Source organism: Chelmon rostratus, chromosome 2 (genome assembly GCF_017976325.1).
Source record: "Chelmon rostratus isolate fCheRos1 chromosome 2, fCheRos1.pri, whole genome shotgun sequence".
Taxonomy (NCBI): Eukaryota; Metazoa; Chordata; class Actinopteri; order Chaetodontiformes; family Chaetodontidae; genus Chelmon; species Chelmon rostratus.
This window is the reverse complement of record NC_055659.1, coordinates 24,549,568-24,569,759: the sequence shown is the minus strand read 5'-3', so window position 1 is coordinate 24,569,759 and position 20,192 is coordinate 24,549,568. Positions and strand designations below refer to the sequence as shown.

Sequence of the window (20,192 nt, the reverse complement as noted above, 5' to 3'; positions counted from 1 at the left end):
ATAACGTTCACGGAACCACCAACAAACAGCGCAACCGATAAGAATGGCACATTATCAGGTCAGGCTTAACGTAAATTGTCGTCCTATTTATAGTTTTTCAGCCAATAATATCAAAACAAAACATTCCATAACAAACAGACAGTGGTGAGGTGGTTCATTGTATCACGGTAGCTTAAAAACCACAGCCTGCTCGGAAGCGGAGCAACACCAACTGCCTCTGTGACAAATTTGCGCATTCAAACGCACACTAGCATGAGTTCAGAACTTGGGTTTGAACGAATCATGAAACAATTGCAGAAAACTCACCGGCGTCGACGCTTTCATTGAGTAGAGCAGTTTCTTTTACGCCTCTACAAACTCTCCGCCATCTTCGGCAGGACCGTGTTTGTTTAAATGCGAAACACTCCCAGAGCGGAGGGAGCCAGCTTGTAACAGCGCGAAAGGGCTTCTGGGTAATGTAGTTGCTTTCCTTTTCAAGCCGCATCAACCGGTTTGACACGTTCTGCAAATGAACTACACGTACACCAATACCCATAGGTGATATGAGCAGCAGACACTGATATTATTAGGGGAGAGATTTAAAAATGTATTTATAGGCTGGCAGGAAAGCAGCTTTATGCAAATGCATAATCATACCCATAGAGTATTACACTATTATATTGTTCACTATAAATGAAATAAAAAAAATATTTTTTCACAAAATGTAAAGAATTGATATTATACATAGAACACAAGAGGGCATTTGAAATGTCTCTAAACGAAACATGCACATTATATCAGGGTGAAGACCAGTGTAAAAAGCTGCATGTTTTTCCAGTACTGTTTCTATAGGATTTTACAAATGTCCAGGCAATGTAACATGACTGAGTATGATATGTAATATCTAAAGGAGGAATAAATAGATTGACTTAATTTGCAGTCATAATGTATGATCTCTATATTGTTGAACAGAACACTACGTCCACTGAGTCACATTTTGCCTTCTAGTACCTTGCAATTATGTCAGCTATAAAGTGACTCAAGTAGGTGGCAGCATGTGCAGCCTGATACCTCACAGATTCTGGGTCCAGTGTCAGTCATATCAATAGGACTGAGTTTGGAACAACCATGGCCCCTGAATGCCCACAGGGGATGGAGGAATCTGTCTCCATGGTGATCTCTCAGGCACATTAGTTTTGAATTTTTACCACTGATGAGGGAGTGAGGGCCAAAGATGGGGGGAGAGCATTATGTTTCTACTGAACATAATTCTCTCTTACAATCAACACTAAACTTTGAGGTGGAAAAAAATAAAGGGTGTGCATGCAGGACAGAAATACCCATACAGTTTATTTGGTTTATACATAGATGCTGAGAAAGCAGTGAAGGTCATTGCTGTCGCAGCATTTTATGTTATGCTACCAATTCACAAAATGTTTTCAGACTTGGCTATTGTTGGCAAGACATTGAGTATTCCCTAAAGTGTTACACAACTAGTGACTATGGAAAAGTCATACAATTATTCACAATAGTGATGTACAGCATGATTACATATACATCAGTTCAGATCTATGCAGTTTTGCTTATGTTATGATGATTTTTACTGGCTCATAACATGATGAAATCCTCTAAAGTAAAAAAAAACAACTTGTTGTTTGTGTTTTTGGTCTGTTTGTGAGTGACAGAGCCTCAATTACATTCCATGGAAACCAAAAGAGGGGCCCAGTGGCCCTCTGTTTGTGCCCCCTCCCCCACAAAACATGGCAAACTGACCTCCCCCCTCAGTGAGTGTGAGACACTTTATCCCATCCCCCCTCCCTACACAGCCTCTCTACTTTGAAAGGACAGGAGATAACAGTTTGAAAGGACAGGAGATAGCCCCATAATCATTGATGTATTCAGACTGGTTTACCTGCAAACAGCCAACAGAATGCCTTTCTTAGCTCCGAGCCCCTTCCCATCCCCCAAATTCTCAATACTATGCAGATGCAATAAGACACAAAAACCATCTCCACTTATAAAATCCAATAGACATTGAACCGCTGGCAGAGTGCACATTCCATGATATTGTGGTTCTAGTTATTTTTCTTTTACAAGGTTAAAGTTCAGTAAAACATATTGATTGTCTTATCAGTCGTCAGTAAAATTTGTATTTGTTTTTTTATGGGGGGTTCTGTTAAGTAATCAATTTGAATCTGAACCACTGCATATAATTATATTGTTATAATATAAAACATTTGACGTTAGTCTTTTAAAATTACCTAAATCGCTCCGTTGGAAGAGAATCTGTTTTTAACCTTTATGGATTATTACCCCAGAAATGACAGGTCAGTAACGCACAGGCCAATGTCTAATTATTACTTATTCTAATTTTAGTCCCAAGCAGCGGATAAGGAAGCAATTTCCTTCCATAACTTTCTGCATCTTCTTCAGTGGCAGTTCAGATAACCTACATAATAATAGGCCTGCTAATGCACCAGAACACTGCACAGCAAATACTTAGGGATGTTTAGACATGCATACACTGAGACAAAAAATAATAAATTGGAAAAGAAGTCTCCTAAAACGACAGTTGCACGTGTTATATTCAAGACCTTGAATCCAGTGAAGGCTTGAAGGCTGCTCAGGGACAGGCCCCAGCAGTGAAAATCTGACTCGGGCGCCATCTTGGGGACTGCAGGGCTCGTTACCAGCCGGCCACATGTAACGCTCGCGGGTCATCGTCTGCAGCCTGGACACGCGGCCGACAGAGGTGACATAATGTGTGTGGTTAGTTATATAACACGCAGCTAATTTTTATGTGTGCGTGACTAATAATGTGTTATCGGCAGCTTGACCGGCCAAGTGGGGGTCAGCCGTGTTATTCCTGCTCAGTGTGTCTTGGGCAGAAGTTCATGCCTAATTAGTTAACCTTAATATGAGCTAACGGTGAGTCGCTAGCTAATTACTACGAAGTAACGAGTGTGCATAATTGGCGCGAGCTTTGTAAATTGACTTCCCTATTGCTTAACTTAACATTAAGTGTTGACGTTAGTTGAAAGTAGGAAACCAACGTTATTGCCAGTTTTTGACCCACGTCAGTAGGTTATAACTGGAATTTAGTGAACCAGCAGTATCATCTATTGAGATTAGCTAAACAAAGTGAGACTAACGTTATCTAAACTATTTATCTGTTAACGTGGAGACATTGTGCTTATGCCGACTGTCTACTTTATTATCCCTGCTTTGCTGACACACCTGCACTGACTCTTGGCCCGGCCATTCCCACCAATTCAAAGTGTTGGAAATATTATTTCACCTCTCTGCCAAAGAAACTCTCTGCTGGTGCGTAGTGTGCGGTTATAGATTTCCCCCACAAGAGGTCGCTGTTGTCTTTCCCCATGTAGAACACTGGACAGTGCAAGCAGGTGCTCCTCAAATCTTATATATTACAAAAAGCAGAGCACAATTAGCATCATCACCAGCAACCACCGACTGAAACATACAAAGAAGTCTAGCATGTAATGTTTAACGTACAGAGAGGCAGTCATTCATTGTGAATGACAAAGTTGGTTATGAAGTTTGAATAATCTGCTTATCTCTGTCAGACATTTTTTGAAAGTCTGACAGAGATAAGCAGATTATGCTTATGATTAAGTGTTTGTCTTTTTAGCCTCACACCGTCCCTCCCTCCTGCAGGCTGTCCCTGCTCATAGCCCCCTGGTTCATGCGGTATGTGTGTGGGAGCTGCACACACATATGCGCATAAGTGTACAACTATGTTACAATATTTTTTAGAACACTGAAATACGTAAGAAACAATGACACAGGATTTTTCAATATTGTCAGTAGCCATTAAAAAAAGGGGTGCAAGTGAAAATAAAAATCAGAATAGGTGAGAACATTGCACTTCCCTCCTCGATTTATGAGTAAAGCTCTAAGCTCTCCTAAAATGTTTCTAATATAGTTAATATAAGCTCACATGTCTGCTAAGTTATTATTTAGGCAAAATGAAGAGAACAACCTCCTAAAATGGCAAAATTACGATAAATGTTGGAGAACAGTTCTTAGAATGTATAGTGAAGTCAGATAGATTTACCTGTGAGTCATTGAGTATCTTGTTGAATCATGCTCTGTGGTGGAACGATGGAAACTAAGACTGAAAGATAACCAGAAACTGAAAGACATTGTTTCTGTAATGGTGTTATCTATCTGTAACCACGTTATTAACATGTAATCACACCAGGTCACATTCCAGTGTGAGTCAAGCTGCACATCACTGTAATTCAGTCTGCATTTTTACACTATTGTTAAACCTTATAGGTCAAAGACGCAATTAGTGCTTGTTTACCCTCTGCTTTTATTTATATGTCTTTCCCATGATGGATGGTTTATCTTGAGGGTGGGATCTGGTGAGACAAGTACTTCCTTAAGAATACAGCCACAAGCCTTTTCTTTATTTGCACATCTGCTGACTACCCTTCACAGCTACACCGAAGGCCTACTTTCTAGTAAGTTTATGCAACAGCTGTGTGCAGTCTTCTTTTCAGCCCAAAGCTGTGCAGTGGCTGGTTATTTTGATCTGGGCCTAGCTCCTCGCGCTCCAAGTACTGCGTTTCAGCTTGCCTGTGCTCAACAAAAGACAAGCAGCCAGGAAATGCACCGGCCAATCAGCAGCTGCCTTACATTATGCCAGCGTGCGCGGCCAGTCTCGGCGTGCCTTATATCAGAGCAGTGAGTCGGACAGCTTGGAGAGCCGTGCCTGTGCTCTGAGCAGGGTGAGGGCTGACAGGGCTGTCCTCCATGTTTTAATAAGCATTGACATATCACACAGAGTTTTTAGCCATGCATCCACAGAGGTAAGCCTTATTTTCATTTTTTCCACATATACTGCTCTACTGATAAGGCACCAGCCACTGTGTGTGATCCGTGCCTGAGTAATAATACAGGTTTGTCTGACAGACTGGGGGAGGGGGAAGAGTGTTTGTCACCCCATAGCATAGGAGTGGAGCATGGAAGGAGAGCATAGCATGGTACATTACAACAGGCTGCCTCTGCTAACTGGGTGGCTGTCTGGACACTTACAATAGGGGGCCACGGGTCAAGTGTAAGGTCATTGTATATTTATGGTGCACTGACTGAGAAAGCCTGCTTTTATCAAGATCAAATGAGGATTGAGTTTTTGTGGCTGCCCCTGGCCTATGCTGTCAGGATCGCAGGCCTGGCGAGGGATCCAGGCAGGATGGGAGAGACAGGGAGCACTGCAGAGGGGAGTCCTCAGAGGAATTAACAGATGGTAAACTGACAGCACAGCAAGTTTAATTTAGGCCTCAAACTGGCACGAGAGTAAGGCAGCAGGGCGCTGTTGTTAATTGTTTGCCAGGGTAACATGGCAATGAAGAACAGACTGCAAATTGTCTAGTTGCCTGATTTTTCTACACTTCACTTCTGATTTTTCTGCTGTTCACCTCACCATTATTCCCATTTTTACTTGGTGAATATAAAACATGCTTTTCACAGGCCTAATCCTGTAAGCCGCTCACCAGTTTTCTAAAATACCAATTATCTACGGACTAAATATGCCGTAGCAGCTTATTTATCACAGGGTTGGAGGAACTGCCTGAGCCTAATGGTGAGCACTGCCTCCCAGTGTTGTTCTCTGCTGCCGAGTGTCAGCCATTTTAGAGAGCTTCCCCTTTCTGTCCCTCTGCTCCAAGCACACTGTGTATTTGTATGTAAGAGAGAAGGAAAGGAGAAGGGAAGGACTTCCTCTGAAAAGGCTCTGCACAGAAACCTCACCTCATCCACACAGGCTTGAAAACCTGTTTTTGAAGTCGACCAGGTTAGACTGAATTCTGCTTATGCATAATGTTGTTGGTGTTGGTGTTCTGTATGCATGAATCAGATTTAAAGAGAATCATTCATCGATTGTATCTATCGCTGCCAGTTTATCAATAGTATTATTTTAGTCTTGAACATTAAATGTATTCCAGGTGGAATGTGTGAGCTGTTTTGTCGTTATTAGTGGATGATGTCTGATACAGGCTCTGTTTCAGATATAACCAGGGGAACTATGGCCTGGATATAATGGCACACATAATGTTGCTCGACCAGGGTCAAGCAACCAGCCCTCCCCAGTGTTTTGTGAATGATACTTGGTAATTCGTCTAATCCCTTCAGTCCACTATGCTGGGAGGATTGGTGGAGGCACACTTAGATCTGCATTACACCGACGCACACAGCCTGTTGAGGTTGGAGTTCGTCTTTAAAATATCCACCAGGTGACCTTCTTGGAGCTGTGCAGTCGATGTAGCTGGCCTTGACATTTTGGCCTGGATGTGTTTCTCCTCTGAAGGGTGGTTTCTGGTTGTGTTGCACTCTATATTTACCTGCGTGTTTTAAATGTGTGCGTCGTCTGTATTCATGGTTTGAACTTCCAGACTTGATTAAATTAAATGCATATATTTGGAAATGCCATCCACAGAAAGATGGAAAAATGTACAGCCTTGCTCTCAGTTGATGTTTTTTCCAGCGCGCTGTTACTTACACTCAAGTCGCCAGGCACATATTGATTATGAGACAGTATATGCTGAGGAAACGTAGGAGGGAGGGGGTCGGCTTTCTCTGCCGTCTGAGAGGCCCGTGACATTTACAGTCCTGTCTTTGTGTCCAGTATTAGGGCCCATGCTGCATCTCAACATGCTGGGGCAGATAATGAGCCGCATGTGGTCCCTCACAGCAGATTTGACTGGTGCCTTGTGTACATGCTGTGTGTGCGGTGCGCTGTCAGAGAGAGAGAGCAAGAGAGGGGGAGAGAGAGAGAGAGAGAGAGTGTTCAAAATGGATGCCATACATATACACTGTCTGAGAGCACAGCGAGAGAGGAAATCTGATCCTCTCCCCGTCAAGCCTGTAGAGCTGCATCTTACATGTCTGATAAAAGGCACACGGCCAGTGTGTGTCTGTGTGGGGTTTAAAGGGAGAGAGGGACTTGGTTTTCAGGAGGTTTTCAGCAACAGTGAGGAGCAGTCCTCTCTGCATTGCAGCACTGTGGCTGAGGAGAGCGGGGAGAAGAGAGCCTGTGTGGCACACCGAGCTGAGCACCCAATCAGGCACCTCCGTGTGGTGCTCAAGCCAATCGGCAGCCTGCAGCCGAGGTTAAAGATTGACAATTGCAGGAGAGAGCAGCAGGGAGAGAAGGCCTTCTGGGAAACCTGGACCCATCTTTTCCCTCATCCCCCAACGCCCTCAATAATTGAAAAAGATTAAAGAATAGGCTGAAGAATCTGTATATGAGAAAGGAAAAAGGTATGCTGTTGATTTCCTACATTGAAGCATGGATGTTATGGCAGTGGTGGGTGTGGAAAGGGTTGTATCAGTAGGTTACAATAGGTTGTATCGTGTGATCTGTGGTCTTAGCTTTAAAAATGTTTTTGTCAGGATGGGCAGCATTGATTTTCCTCCTTGTGCCTGTCCACGTCTTTCTCTTTGTCTGTTGTTGCTGTATTTCCTGCCCTGGACAGGACAGCATGTTGCTGGGATTGATTGTCTGAGGGTGTCCAGACAGGTTAGATGAGGAGGCCAGTAAAGCCATTTCACTGCACTCCTGTCTGCCTCTGCAGATGTGCTGTGCTCCTGTCTGTCATTTCATCCTTATTTAGTGATGGAGGAGGAGGAGGAGGGAAGGAGGTTTGGTGGGCAAGATTGTTGAAATGAAAGCAGTGTTTTTGTGTACAGTGGATGCCTGTCTATTTTTTTCACACAAAACATTCAAATGGTGCTCTCCTCCGGAGTGAGCGCAACAAAAACTGGCAAAATTGAAGCCATCTGAACAGTGAGGCCGATGCATCTACTGTGGCGTCAGAGAAAATGGCAACAATAATAGGATCGACAACAGGGCACCTGCAAGCCAAGGTGAATCATCTTGGACTGATACTGAGAAAAACCTGTTGGCTAGATTTGAAAAGGAGGTGGTTCACAGCAAATCGTGGCTCACATTTCAAGGGATTGTTTCTCAACAGAACGGGGTCTGTGATTATGCAATCATTATGATGTGCTGTCTGTTATCGGGTCACTTGATCAATGAATGTCATGTGGTGGATTTAAAACGGCAGGGAAGTCTTTACCAGCTTTTCACTTGTTGGATGTCAGAGGGCTCAGACACTGCAAATTCTACTGTTCTGTGTTTTCATGTTTACTATTTATAGACCTGTGGTCAGTGGAGAAAGGTGCTCACTATTTATAATAGAGTAGAATGGCCACACACAGCTGCTTTTGCTCCATTATTGGTTAACGTTTGCTTTCATTATGTTTCAGGTATTTTTAAGATTTTGTGTCATCAGGTTGTGGTCCAGAACTATCTTAGAGTTCAGCATTATTTTCTGCACGTGTCTTGAAGTTGTTGATGTATGGTTTGAGTGATAATCACTGTATTATCAGTATTTTCAGTAATGATGTGCGTTGCAAGTTGTAGTCCATTTTTATTAAGTTTATATAGTCCCTGTATCATAGACAATATGTCTGCCATTAGAGATTTAGCAGACTATTTCCAGTGGCCCGTTTGTTTTCATGCTACATTGGATTATGATGTGTTTATTGAAATCACATAACCTTAAGCAGAGTAGAAAACAGATGTTTTTGTCAACTTTACAGAGTGCTGGTAGAATCAGAATCAATTAATTAAAATCATTTTTCAGTCAGACAAAAGAACTGAATGAATGCTTGATGTAAAACAGATTTAGCAACATGTCACTGCTGGTAACTTCATTTACAGATGTAATCATTCATATCTCTCGAAGCGTTTGAAACTTGTGTTTTACCAGAAGTATTTTAATATAAATTTTTAAAGAAGAGTTACGACGCTTCCTTTCCCAACTGAGCACCTCACATCTAACCAGAATCATGTTCATGTCAAGAGAGGCAAAATTGACCTTTGTTATCGAGCATAAATCCCACTGTAGTAGCACAAGGGCAAAGTGTTAAGGGGTTGGTGAGACTTGTCTTTGATAACAAACTTCTGCAGGAATGTATTACAGTCTCAACACTGAACATTTGATTATTTACATTTCCACTTATGAACCACACAACCAACAGTCACTAATAACCAAAAATGTTGGATTATGTTGTCACTTCCGACCCAGTCAGGTGTGCCTCTAAAGAACATTTTCAAATATATATATTTTAACGTAGAATAAATAATAGATGTGAGAAGTGTTCAGCTGCAGGTTACGTTTGACTGGAAAACCTTTGACATTGCTCTTGTCTTCATCAGTGTGACCGACGACGAGGGAAAAACTGAGATTACAGCAGAAGACATGGAGATCTCAACACGGTCCAAAGGTAACAACATACTGTGCAACTCTTTTTCCAGATAAGAGGGCTCTATTTCTGTATCTATTTCTATACTTCTACTATACAGCAATGTGTACAGTGATTTTGCTTTAATACTGTGTATTAGATATATTATATATTTTACTGTGTTTACTGTCTTCAACTGACTGTGTGAGTGCAGGAAACCTGTGCTTTAAGACTGCTTTAAGAAAGCCGTCAGTGCGCTCCTCCTGGTTTGTGTAATCTTTGACCTTTGTCTGCAGTTTCAGACACAGGCTCAGCAGAGCGGATGACCCAAAAACGAAAGATGCCGAGTCCCTCTCACTCATCCAATGGTCACTCGTCTGCTGAAACTTCCCCCTGCCCAATGAAAAAGAAGAAGAAACCAGGTGCTCTTAGCAGCAGCAAAGACCAGGTACTAATGAACAAAAAACAGCATCTAAACCCGCTCTCCCAACGACCCCATTCACACCTGGTATTAAAATGCAGTCTGTATCTGGACATGTTATTTCTTATGGAGAAGAAATGATGCATGTTCATAAATGTGTGTAAATGCGATGTGATTGGAATATGATTGGATCTGCCTGACCACATCTGGAGGTAGTCTGCCTCATATTGCATTCGGATCATAGGCCTAAACCCAATCTGTACAATATGCTGGCTTCCATATACAACACTGATGCAGATATTTGTTTTTAGCTCACATAAAATATTGGTAGTTTGAATTTAGAGAGCGAGCATGCGAGAAGGAGGCTGAAAGAGACGCACCTCCATTTATTCTGTGTGTGAAACTTAAACTTTAAGTGTTAGTCAACCCAAATAGCTGAACAGATGTATGTAGCAGTGTGGTTAATAGTAGTTTTAGCTGCAGAAAGCCTGAGATGTCTGCCACCCTTATACGTGGAACTGTCTCAAAGCATCCAAAATATTAAAAATTAGATATTTATATTGTTTGATAAAATGTTGATGAGGCCTTAAATGTTATTTTCAATCATTACAACTGAATTCATGCTAATTACTGTTGCTTGGTATTTGTAGAAATCCCAACACATGTATGTAATAACATAAATGAATGTGTGTATTTTAGCTTAATTTGAAGGACATTAGTGCATGATCTGCGGCTAGTTTTCATTTTATTTGAACTCGTCCTCCTTTTCTTCTATCGGGGGTGTTCTGATCTCTAGTCTCCAGATAAGGACTTTGTTGACTGTAAGCTATAGTCGACACTGTCGTGTGTGAAGCAGGGACATTTTGGAAACATGGGGATACAAAATCCTGTTAAAAATCAGCAGAAAAAATCAATCTGCTTTAATGTTGTTATTCATATAACTGCAATACTCAGCAAGCTATCAAAAGCTGCCACATTCAGCCCCTCACTCAGTAAATGAAGTGCACTGATATGATCTGTAGCATGGCTGTAGGTGCATATAGAGCTCATGTTCGGTGTCTGTTTCCAACACCAGGGCAGTCTTTTTTCTATGGGGAAGAAGTGGTTGGTTGTGATCAGTAATTCATATTCTGTCCATATTTTAAGGTCTATGTTTATTCAGGGTATTTTCACTCTTTTGCTCCACAGCAACAGACATTAATCACAGTTAAATGAATCCACACCTGGAAGCTGTCCAGTAGAACCACAATCTGAACTTTTGGCCACTTAGCAGCTCCACTGGAGCAGATAGGGGAGGAGTTCTTATTATTATATATCTTAATTTATTGAAAAAAAGAGAGATGTTGTGGATGGAGATCATAAATAAGTCCCTTTAGCCCTTACCGTTCACCAGTACTAGTTCAGTTTGCTCTGGGGTTGGGACAGTGACAGTATGTGTTTTACCTTAAGGCTAAAACAGCTCTGACCTGTTGCATTTTTTGGTAGTTCAGACTTTTGGAAGATTGACATTTGAGTAATGGCACATGTTTTTGTGTGCCTGTTATATCTGTTATAGGATTGGGTGATGATGATTTAAAGTCTTTCAGGATCAGACTATAGAATATTAGGGTATTATGTCACTGTGTTTTACAGTGTTCTGTGATCTTTACGATTGTTGACATTGCCATATGAATAAACATCATTTTTTTACACTTAACATATGTAGTTGTTCGGTCTCGTGGGACGCTACTGATAACAACAATTTTAAGAAGTGCTCAAGTCTTCAATTGCTTTATACTCTGCTTGAGTACTGAGTTCTGATAAAATGCTGTCCGTGCACCCCTAATTTGAATAAAACTCTGTGTAATCTGAGAAAGTGATATGATTATTTGTGGCCAGTTAATTTTTTTGTGTGCATGCTTTGCCTTTGTGTTTAAAGCAGTTCACAAATGCAGAGTCGGTACATGATTGCTATAGCCTTACACATGGCACATTAGGTTGACCTTTGAAAATGATAGTAGCCAACCAAGGCTGTCCACATTGTTTACCTTTGTCACACTGGTGATGAGCTCTCAAATCAGAGAGCTGAGCAAGTCATGTGACTTCAAATGAATATCCAGACACTCACAGGAGCCTGTGTTTTTGACTTGTGTGAGTTTTGTTCATGCTGTGCATGTCTGTTTGGCTTCTCTGATCTCTGGCCTGATTTTGACCTCCCCCAACTTTGTGTTTCTTTTGCCTGCATTCCAGTCAGAACTAAGACATGGTCCCTTTTACTATGTGAAGCAGCCAGCACTCACCACAGACCCTGTTGATGTTGTACCACAGGACGGCAGGAATGACTTCTACTGCTGGCTGTGCCACCGCGAGGGCCAGGTGCTCTGCTGTGAGCTCTGCCCCAGGGTGTACCACGCCAAGTGCCTCAAACTACCAGCAGAGCCCGAGGGCGACTGGTTCTGTCCGGAGTGTGAGGTACTCACCCAGGAATGTGTGTAGTGTATGGGTGTTGTAAGCCATATTTCAAAGGGTGTAGTCAAAACAAGTAGAAATCGTTTTTTATTACGGAGGACGTAAGTGATAAATACATGTAGAGCCTACATACCTTCTGTGCAATTCTGGGATGACTAAACAGTATTACACTATTTTCCCCTTGATGTCTTCCAGAAAATAACAGTTGCTGAGTGTATAGAGACTCAGAGCAAAGCCATGATGATGCTAACTATAGACCAGCTGTCTTACCTACTAAAGTTTGCCCTTCAGAAGATGAAACAGCCAGGTGTAAGTATTCTGGTCCCTCTGTCTCTCTAGAGTCCCTCTTCATGCTACCAAACTGATGATATTATTTGAGGCAGCCAGTCTGATTCCAGATGCGGTACTCTGTCTGTTTCCATTTTAATTTCACCTGGATATTGGCATGCATTCTTTTCTGGCCAGTCTTAATTTTCAGATTGCTTATGCAACGAAAAGACACGCTTTTTTCTGGTCATCGTATTCCCAACCAGTCATGCCAGATGTTAAGATCTGCACCCTGAAGTACTACTTGTCCACACATCAGTCCAGCATGATATATTATTGATTTGCATGTGCAAATGATTTCTAATAACAGAACTAACAATCATAGTCATTGTACAATAATGGGCCTGTCATGGCTGGAAACCATGAAGGTAAACATGCTAGCTGGTGGTGAGGATACAGCTGCCCCTCTCACTCTCTTTCAGGATCATCCCCGCTTGTCATCTCGCTCCCCCCATGCAGCTTCCACGCAGAGAAAGACTTTTAATTGGGTAATCAATTACACCACTAACAAGACCCCGTCATGATTTCTTCCTCCACTGGTTTTCCTCCTTTTGTTTGAAGCGGCTTTTAGATTTTTAGTAGTAGCATGGTGGTAGCATGTTCTTGTGCGGTAGAGGGGAAGGCTGTGCAGTACGTCTCCTGTCCTGAGAGTCTTTCGACCTTCATTTTTTTTTCTGTCTTCTCAATTTATAGACTGAACCCTTCCAGAAACCTGTCTCTCTTGAACAGCATCCAGATTATGCAGAGTACATTTTTCACCCCATGGATCTTTGCACACTTGAGAAGGTAAACCACAAGCTGTCACATATTTTGTTGCGATAATATGAATGTAGAAATGTTCAAAAGGCTTGAAATGTTCAGTTTTTTTTTTTGCACCACAGAATATTAAAAAGAAAATGTATGGCTGCACGGAGGCCTTCTTGGCAGATGCAAAATGGATTTTGCACAACTGTATTATATACAATGGAGGTATGATTTGTTAAGCACAGCTGGGTAACAAGGATTAAATCATTATCATGCTAAATTAGAATATACGATGTCATGAAATAGTTTAACTGATGTTCAATGCAATGTTACACTGTTGATGGTCAGATGTCAGCAACCTATTTTGCTACTTAGAAATTACAGTAACATGCTGTCATCATGACAGAGCAATTCCACTAAAAGACCATTAACAACTATACCGAATCACCCTGTCCAGTGTGTTTTTAAATTAACGCAGATGTCCTTCTTTCAGGCAATCACAAACTTACAGCAACTGCTAAAGTGATCGTGAAAATCTGTGAGCATGAGGTGGGTATGTGGTTTGGGTTAGAAACACTTTGTATGTTTGATTTTTTTGATGATTTAAAACACTAGACGTGACAACTGGAACTTAATTTCATATGTCCTTTGATTCTTTAATTGCAGATGAACGAGATTGAAGTTTGTCCAGAGTGTTATCTGTCTGCTTGCCAAAAGAGAGACAACTGGTTCTGTGAGCCTTGTGTAAGCTAGTTGAGTAACTTGGAAGTTTCTGTTGCTGATTCCAGCAGGTTGTGTACTCATTCAATCAGAGATCACTGGAATATCACCACTTAGTTCCAGTGTTTTACTGTATGTCTGCAGAGTAACCCGCACCCTCTAGTGTGGGCCAAACTGAAAGGATTTCCATTCTGGCCTGCTAAAGCTCTGCGGGACAAAGATGGACAAGTGGATGCTCGCTTTTTTGGCCAGCATGACAGGTCAGCCCTTTGTGCTTCACTTACTTGGACTATGAGGTACGTTTCAGTGTTTGTTTATGATGTGAATCTTTATCCTTCAGGGCTTGGGTTCCTTTAAACAACTGCTACCTCATGTCAAAGGAGATTCCATTCTCTGTGAAGAAGACCAAAAGCATCTTCAACAGTGCCATGCAAGAGATGGAGGTCTATGTGGAGAACATGAGGAAGAAGTTTGGAGTCTTTAACTATGCCCCCTTTCGTACACCTTACACTCCTGACAACAACTTCCAGATGCTGCTGGATCCCTCCAACCCTTCATCTGCCCCCATCAAATCTGAGAAACAGGAGAAGATCAAGCTGAGCTTTGACATGACAGCATCACCCAAGATCCCTCTGGCCAGGACCATGATGTCTGGGGCTGGGATGGGAGGGGGGACAGCAGGCCGGCGGCTTCCTCTCAGTGACATGCCTCGCTCCCCCATGAGCACCAATTCTTCTGCCCACACTGGTTCGGATGGGGAACAAGAGACAGCGGACAAGTCCCAGACTAAAGCTCAGAACAACCAGTACAATCCGGGAGAAGAGTCCGTGGACTGTACAGGTATTTCACCAGGTGCATTTTAGTGTAGCGACAAGTGTTTTGTGTCTGATGGGAGGAGACTTCATTTAACAATAAATATGTCTGAACAGCATCACCTGCCCATCCTCGACCTGGTCCTGCAGGCACTTCTTTGGACAGCCCTAAACCATTCCACTCTCAAGCTCCTGGCATCCCCAAGCCGGAGAAGACGCCACCGACAGGAAGCATTCTGAACCTCAACCTAGGTGAATCTGTCATGCCAATTATACCTGAAGGTGTTTGACAATATGTTGATTCTCTGTGGTCAAATACAGGTCACCATGATTCTGCTAGAAATAAAGTCTTTCTCTTGTGCAGATATTGCTGTTTGTAATTATGTTACGTTGTATTGTTCCAGATCGGAGTAAAGCAGAAATGGACCTGAAGGAGCTTAGTGAAACAGTTCAGCAGAAACAAGGAGCCACACCAGTGCTCACTTCTCCAAAAAGACAGATCAAGAGCCGCTTCCAGCTGAACTTGGATAAAACCATTGAGAGTTGCAAGGCACAGCTGGGTCAGTGGAGTTTTTCTCTCCTGTTGTTGACAGCCAGCAGAATCACTGCCTGAATGGAAAAGTTGCTTAAAGCAACACACTTTGGGGATGACAGCAATGTTATAACATAAATGTCAGAACGGCTCCATCCCACAGTTGATAATTCCTGAACAACTTGTGCTTGTTTATACAGACTGACTGCACACATGAAGGCACATTGTAGCAGAACTCAAGCACTTTGACCACACGCTCCTAACACTCCTAAAGCATTAGTTATTGCTTTGGTCCGAATCTGCAGCGAGAGGCTGCCAGAATTCTTCGGGGAGAAGCACTCGCCTTCCAGTCTGTTTTTGTCTCGTTCCGCTAAGCTACACGTTTGGGAAATGGTGTCGTAAATGACTTATTCGAAGTGTTTCCACAGACAAACTTGACTTCACTTGAACAACACCGGCATGCAGTCTGACGCTAATCTGTAACCAGCAAACTGTAATAGCAGCAACACACCGATAATACTGAACTGAAGAAGTCATATACTGAATGTCTTGCACTGAATGGTTCGTGGCCAGTATGTTTACCGTAACACCGTGTGTTGTGGTGTGGTATTGAATCATTTTGATCCAGTTACTTGCTTACTTGTGCTTGCTCCTCTAGCTGAACTCATATGTGCTATCCCGCCTACTCTTTTGTTTTGCAGGTATAGATGAGATCTCTGTTGATGTGTATAAAGGTGTGGAACACAGTGACTCAGAAGACTCTGATAAATCTGACTCCAGTGACAGTGAATATGCCAGTGATGAGGAGCAGAAGACCAAGGATGGTCAGGAGGCAGCACCCAATGATGAAGCCCAGAGGGAGCCTACCAAAAGTAAGGTTAAAGACCCACCTTCCCCAAGCCAAGATAAAGAGGGTAAAGCTGATACGCTGGTGGCATCTGAGTCTGCAGCAGGTGACGCCACTGCAGCAGGCGACGCCACTGTAACAGCTTCAGATGCTCCAACTAAAGAGAAAATAAGCAAAGACTCGGAAAAAGACAGCCCAGAAAAGGCCAAAGCACCTCCAGCATCACCTGGTCCCAGAGAGAAAGCTCAAGTGAAAGAGGAGGCAAAGCAGTCTGTGCCAGTGGAGGACTCTGACTCCGAGCGAGAGCTGGTTATTGACCTCGGAGAGGAACAGGGAGGCAAGGACAGGAAGAGGAGCAGGAAAGACAACGCTGTGAAGGAGTCATCTGCTAGTAAACCTGAAGGTGAGAGTTGTACTTTTCTCTGCTGATCCCATAAGAAATAATCACACTCAAAACACACATTACTGAAAGTAATGCCATTGATGGGAACATCAGTCTTGTACAGGAGGAACTGGTAAATAATGTAGATGTGTTCCCTTTTAGGTAAAGCCCTGACCCCCTCGACACTCCCATCTCAAAACAGTACAGCGCCTTCCACACCCTCCAGTGTATCCACGCAGTCCCCTATGGCCATACCTGTCACCATGGTCTCCTTCACTACTCCCTCTCCTGCAACCATAAGCCTTACAACCATGTCCAGTGCCACCACAACACCTCCCTCTTCCTCCTCCTCCTCCTCCTCCTCAGCAGCTTCCACCACGCCGACGTTGAAGAAACAGCGCCCTCTGCTTCCCAGGGAGACAGTGCCAGTGGTACAGAGAGCCGTGGTGTGGAATCCCACCGCCAAGTTTCAGACGTCCTCTCAGAAGTGGCACATGCAGAAGGTGCAGCGTCAGCAACAGAACCAGCAACCTGTGGCGACCACACAGATGCAGGCGTCGTCTCCCCGGCAAGGCCAGGCTCAGGCGCTGACCCAGACACAGGCCACTGGGAACGGCTCGACAGCGGTATCCTCATCTTCAGCACAGCAGTCTTCACAAAGCACACGCTATCAGACCAGACAGGCTGTTAAAGGTAGACAACATGACAGTGTTTAAGTATGACTTCACACAGTGTGCGGGCCAGTATACATCAACATTTCCTTGTACTCATGGTTAGAAAATGTAGTGTACAAATGTTCAATATCCATTGTTCTGTATATTAAGTAGAATTGTATATTGAAATATTACAATTTACCCTCTGCAGTCACACGTGCATGCTAAACATTTCAGCATCAGTTTTTTCCATAATGGTGTTTCTGATTAATAGTGTCTTAATTCTAGCTATTCAACAAAAAGACACTCCACTCAGCACATCCACGTCAGCTGTCACACTGGTATCCAGTAGTCCCGCCTCTGTTGCCATAATGGCAGCATCAAGTTTGGGCACAGCTGCTACATCTTCACCAGTGGCAACAGACCTGTATATTCCCACTGCCTCAGCGGATGTGGCTGCAGACATTGCCAAGTACACGAACAAAGTTAGTAGAAATTTTTCCGTTTCCGTTTGCTTTGTAAGGCGCCAAATCTGCTGGAATTCTGCGCTGACTCATTAGTTTCTGGCTAAATAACCGAGATGAAAAGCCCCTTTCACGCATGCAGTCTATCCCTAAAATGTCCTGGAGCATGTCCTGCATGGATTCATGTGTAAATGGGAGCAAAGATTGATATTCAGATACCTGTACCTCCAATTTTCCTCCTCAAAACGAAAACAAAAGTCTGATCAGCCCATGAAATATGTTTTCCTTGAAGGAGACATCTGAATATTATGGTCCTTCTTTTTTCAGATAATGGATGCAATCAAAGGTACAATGACTGAAATCTACAATGACCTCTCTAAGAGTACTTCAGGGAATACAATAGCAGAGGTCAGTGTTTGCTCTTTGCCCTTTAGCTAATGAATGATATTCAGATCATAACAGTGGCGTCGCATGTGACCCTTTACTTGCCCTAACATGCTCATTCGTTTCTAATTCAGATCAGACGACTGAGAATCGAAATAGAAAAATTACAGTGGCTACATCAACAAGAGTTGTCCGAAATGAAGCACAATCTTGGTGAGAGCTTAATCGATCAGTGGCATACTATGCATGCAGTCTTCTATTTCCAAAGCCGTTTAAGGAGACTCACCTGTGTTTGATTATGTTCATATACTTCAATATAGAGCTCACAATGGCAGAGATGAGGCAAAGTCTGGAACAGGAGAGAGAGAGGTTGGTGACTGAGGTGAAGAAGCAGATGGAGCTGGAGAAGCAGCAAGCAGTGGACGAGACAAAGAAGAAACAGTGGTGTGCTAACTGCAGGAAAGAGGCCATCTTCTACTGCTGCTGGAACACCAGCTACTGCGATTACCCCTGTCAGCAAGCCCACTGGCCAGAGCACATGAAGTCCTGCACTCAGTCAGGTAACGGCACACGCCAGGATCACATGGATAGATAGATAGATAGATAGATAGGTAGGTAGGTAGGTAGATAGATAGATAGATAGATAGATAGATAGATAGATAGACAGACAGACAGACAGACAGACAGACAGACAGACAGATAGATAGATAGATAGATAGATAGATACTCCATTAATCTCCAAAGAGAAATTTACAGTTCTAGCAGCACAAACGGTGGAAAGAGAACAACTTTCAAGCATGCTGTAGGAGATGTTCACACAAACAGGGACTATTGTTTTGGGTTTTTTTTTGTTTTCTTTCCTCATAGCAGCTGTTAACCATCACCAGCCCTTTCCTTGCCTGCATAATCGCCAGCCACATTACTACTGACATTTTCAAAGATGTAACGTATTTTCTCACTTGTGTTCTATTTGTAGCCACAGCACCACAGCAAGAACCTGAAGCTGAGTCGACAGCAGAACTTCCAAACAAAGGTTTAGGGCAGACTAGCAGTGGCCCGAATTCTCTTAGAGACACGCCGGCCTCTGCACCATCAGACAAAGACTGTGACATGGAGAAGAGCGCTGACAATGTGGCTGTCACTTTGTCCTAACCGAGCTTACCATACTTGAAAATGTAATTGTATAGATGTTTTGTTTTTTTCACTACGAGTATATGTCTATGTAAATTGTTCTGTTCGAGCAGCTGTTAAGGGAACAATCTAAATTCTTTTTATTCAGAGATTTTTTGTTTGCCTTTCATGGCACACATACTGCCCCCCAGTGCACAGGGGTCATTCAAACATTTTAAATGTGGAAACAAGACTGACAGCATATAGTAACCACTAGAGGGGGCAGTTTAAACAATGTATACAACATATTCATGCACTCCTTTGCAGTCTATAGAGAGCTGTCAGTATAAAGATCTTAAGAGCATGCCTGAGTGTCAAAAAACATGCACATAGTGTAAAGGACAACAGTTGAACACTGCAAAAATGTAACCCATGTTAATGGACCACCCCAGCTTTAGGTTAGAGGACTGTTGACAAAAATGTCTGTAAATTACTTATTTTGTATTCTATGTTAATTTATTTGTTATTCTAATGTTGCCTGCTGTATACTGCAAAGGAAATAACAAATACAAACGTTTTAAACAAGCTGTTTCTATGGTTACACTGTGGTCTAATTAGCTATGATGCAATTAGCATAGCATCAGTGGTAGGAGAGGTACATAGGTTTAAAGTAGAGAACTTGATATCTGAAACTCAAGCTCAGTACAATACAAACTGTTGGTCACAAACTGCCATCTAAAGTTGTGTCTCAGAGTTGTTTCAGAGGAACTTGTTCATGTGTTGGAATGGTTTTGGTGTATGTACATTTTTTAAGACTATGTTTTGTCAGCTCCACACTGACTGTTTAACAGATGTGGCACTTTTTAATAATTCAGGACTCTGTCCATCAGAGGTCAGGGAACTTAGGAGTCAACTGCGACAAATATTCAGTATATTGTCTGGTAAAGGTAGGAGAAATTACTGTTTAGCTCGAGGCTGTGTCCGGAAAAAGAAAAAAAGCAAATCTTTATACTTGCTATTTTAGGGTATTCAAAGTGTGACCAGCTTGATCTTGAGATTAAACTAAAAACATCTTAAACTCTTAATGGGTGAC

The 20,192-nt window shown here is 42.6% G+C and overlaps 2 protein-coding genes across 9 annotated transcripts in view; one reads left to right on the top strand and one right to left on the bottom strand.

Moving 5' to 3' along the window:
- Positions 1-398, bottom strand: part of LOC121614517 (nuclear receptor coactivator 3-like) — a 31,822-nt gene extending 31,424 nt beyond the window's left edge. For all 4 annotated transcript variants that reach the window (XM_041948433.1, XM_041948425.1, XM_041948442.1 and 1 more), the window contains exon 1: positions 307-398. The gene's annotated coding sequence lies outside the window, so the exon portion shown is untranslated. The remainder of the gene's footprint in view (positions 1-306) is intronic.
- Positions 28-19,678, top strand: zmynd8 (zinc finger, MYND-type containing 8). Of its 5 annotated transcripts, none has more exons than XM_041948473.1 (21): positions 28-58; positions 9,230-9,297; positions 9,552-9,703; positions 11,906-12,127; positions 12,320-12,433; positions 12,874-12,939; positions 13,145-13,237; positions 13,333-13,420; positions 13,689-13,744; positions 13,862-13,939; positions 14,060-14,175; positions 14,256-14,755; positions 14,845-14,979; positions 15,132-15,287; positions 15,961-16,509; positions 16,651-17,181; positions 17,430-17,626; positions 17,933-18,013; positions 18,124-18,202; positions 18,310-18,549; positions 18,966-19,678. In XM_041948473.1, exons 2-21 carry the CDS (start codon positions 9,273-9,275, stop codon positions 19,139-19,141), a joined length of 3,654 nt encoding a protein of 1,217 aa, XP_041804407.1. In that variant the 5' UTR covers positions 28-58; positions 9,230-9,272; the 3' UTR covers positions 19,142-19,678. The 5 variants fall into 5 exon arrangements, with proteins under 5 accessions (XP_041804407.1, XP_041804423.1, XP_041804398.1 ...); XM_041948489.1 differs by lacking the exon at positions 28-58 and adding an exon at positions 4,717-4,817 and having other exon boundaries at positions 11,984-12,127; XM_041948464.1 differs by lacking the exon at positions 28-58 and adding an exon at positions 4,717-4,817.
- The last annotated feature ends 514 nt before the right edge of the window (positions 19,679-20,192 follow it).

Excerpts from the sequence above, each read along its gene's own strand:
- zmynd8 (XM_041948464.1), top strand. Across the intron at positions 14,176-14,255 it reads TTTTTTGGCCAGCATGACAG|GGCTTGGGTTCCTTTAAACA; the intron begins GTCAGCCCTTTG and ends TTTATCCTTCAG. Across the intron at positions 18,203-18,309 it reads CGAAATGAAGCACAATCTTG|AGCTCACAATGGCAGAGATG; the intron begins GTGAGAGCTTAA and ends ACTTCAATATAG.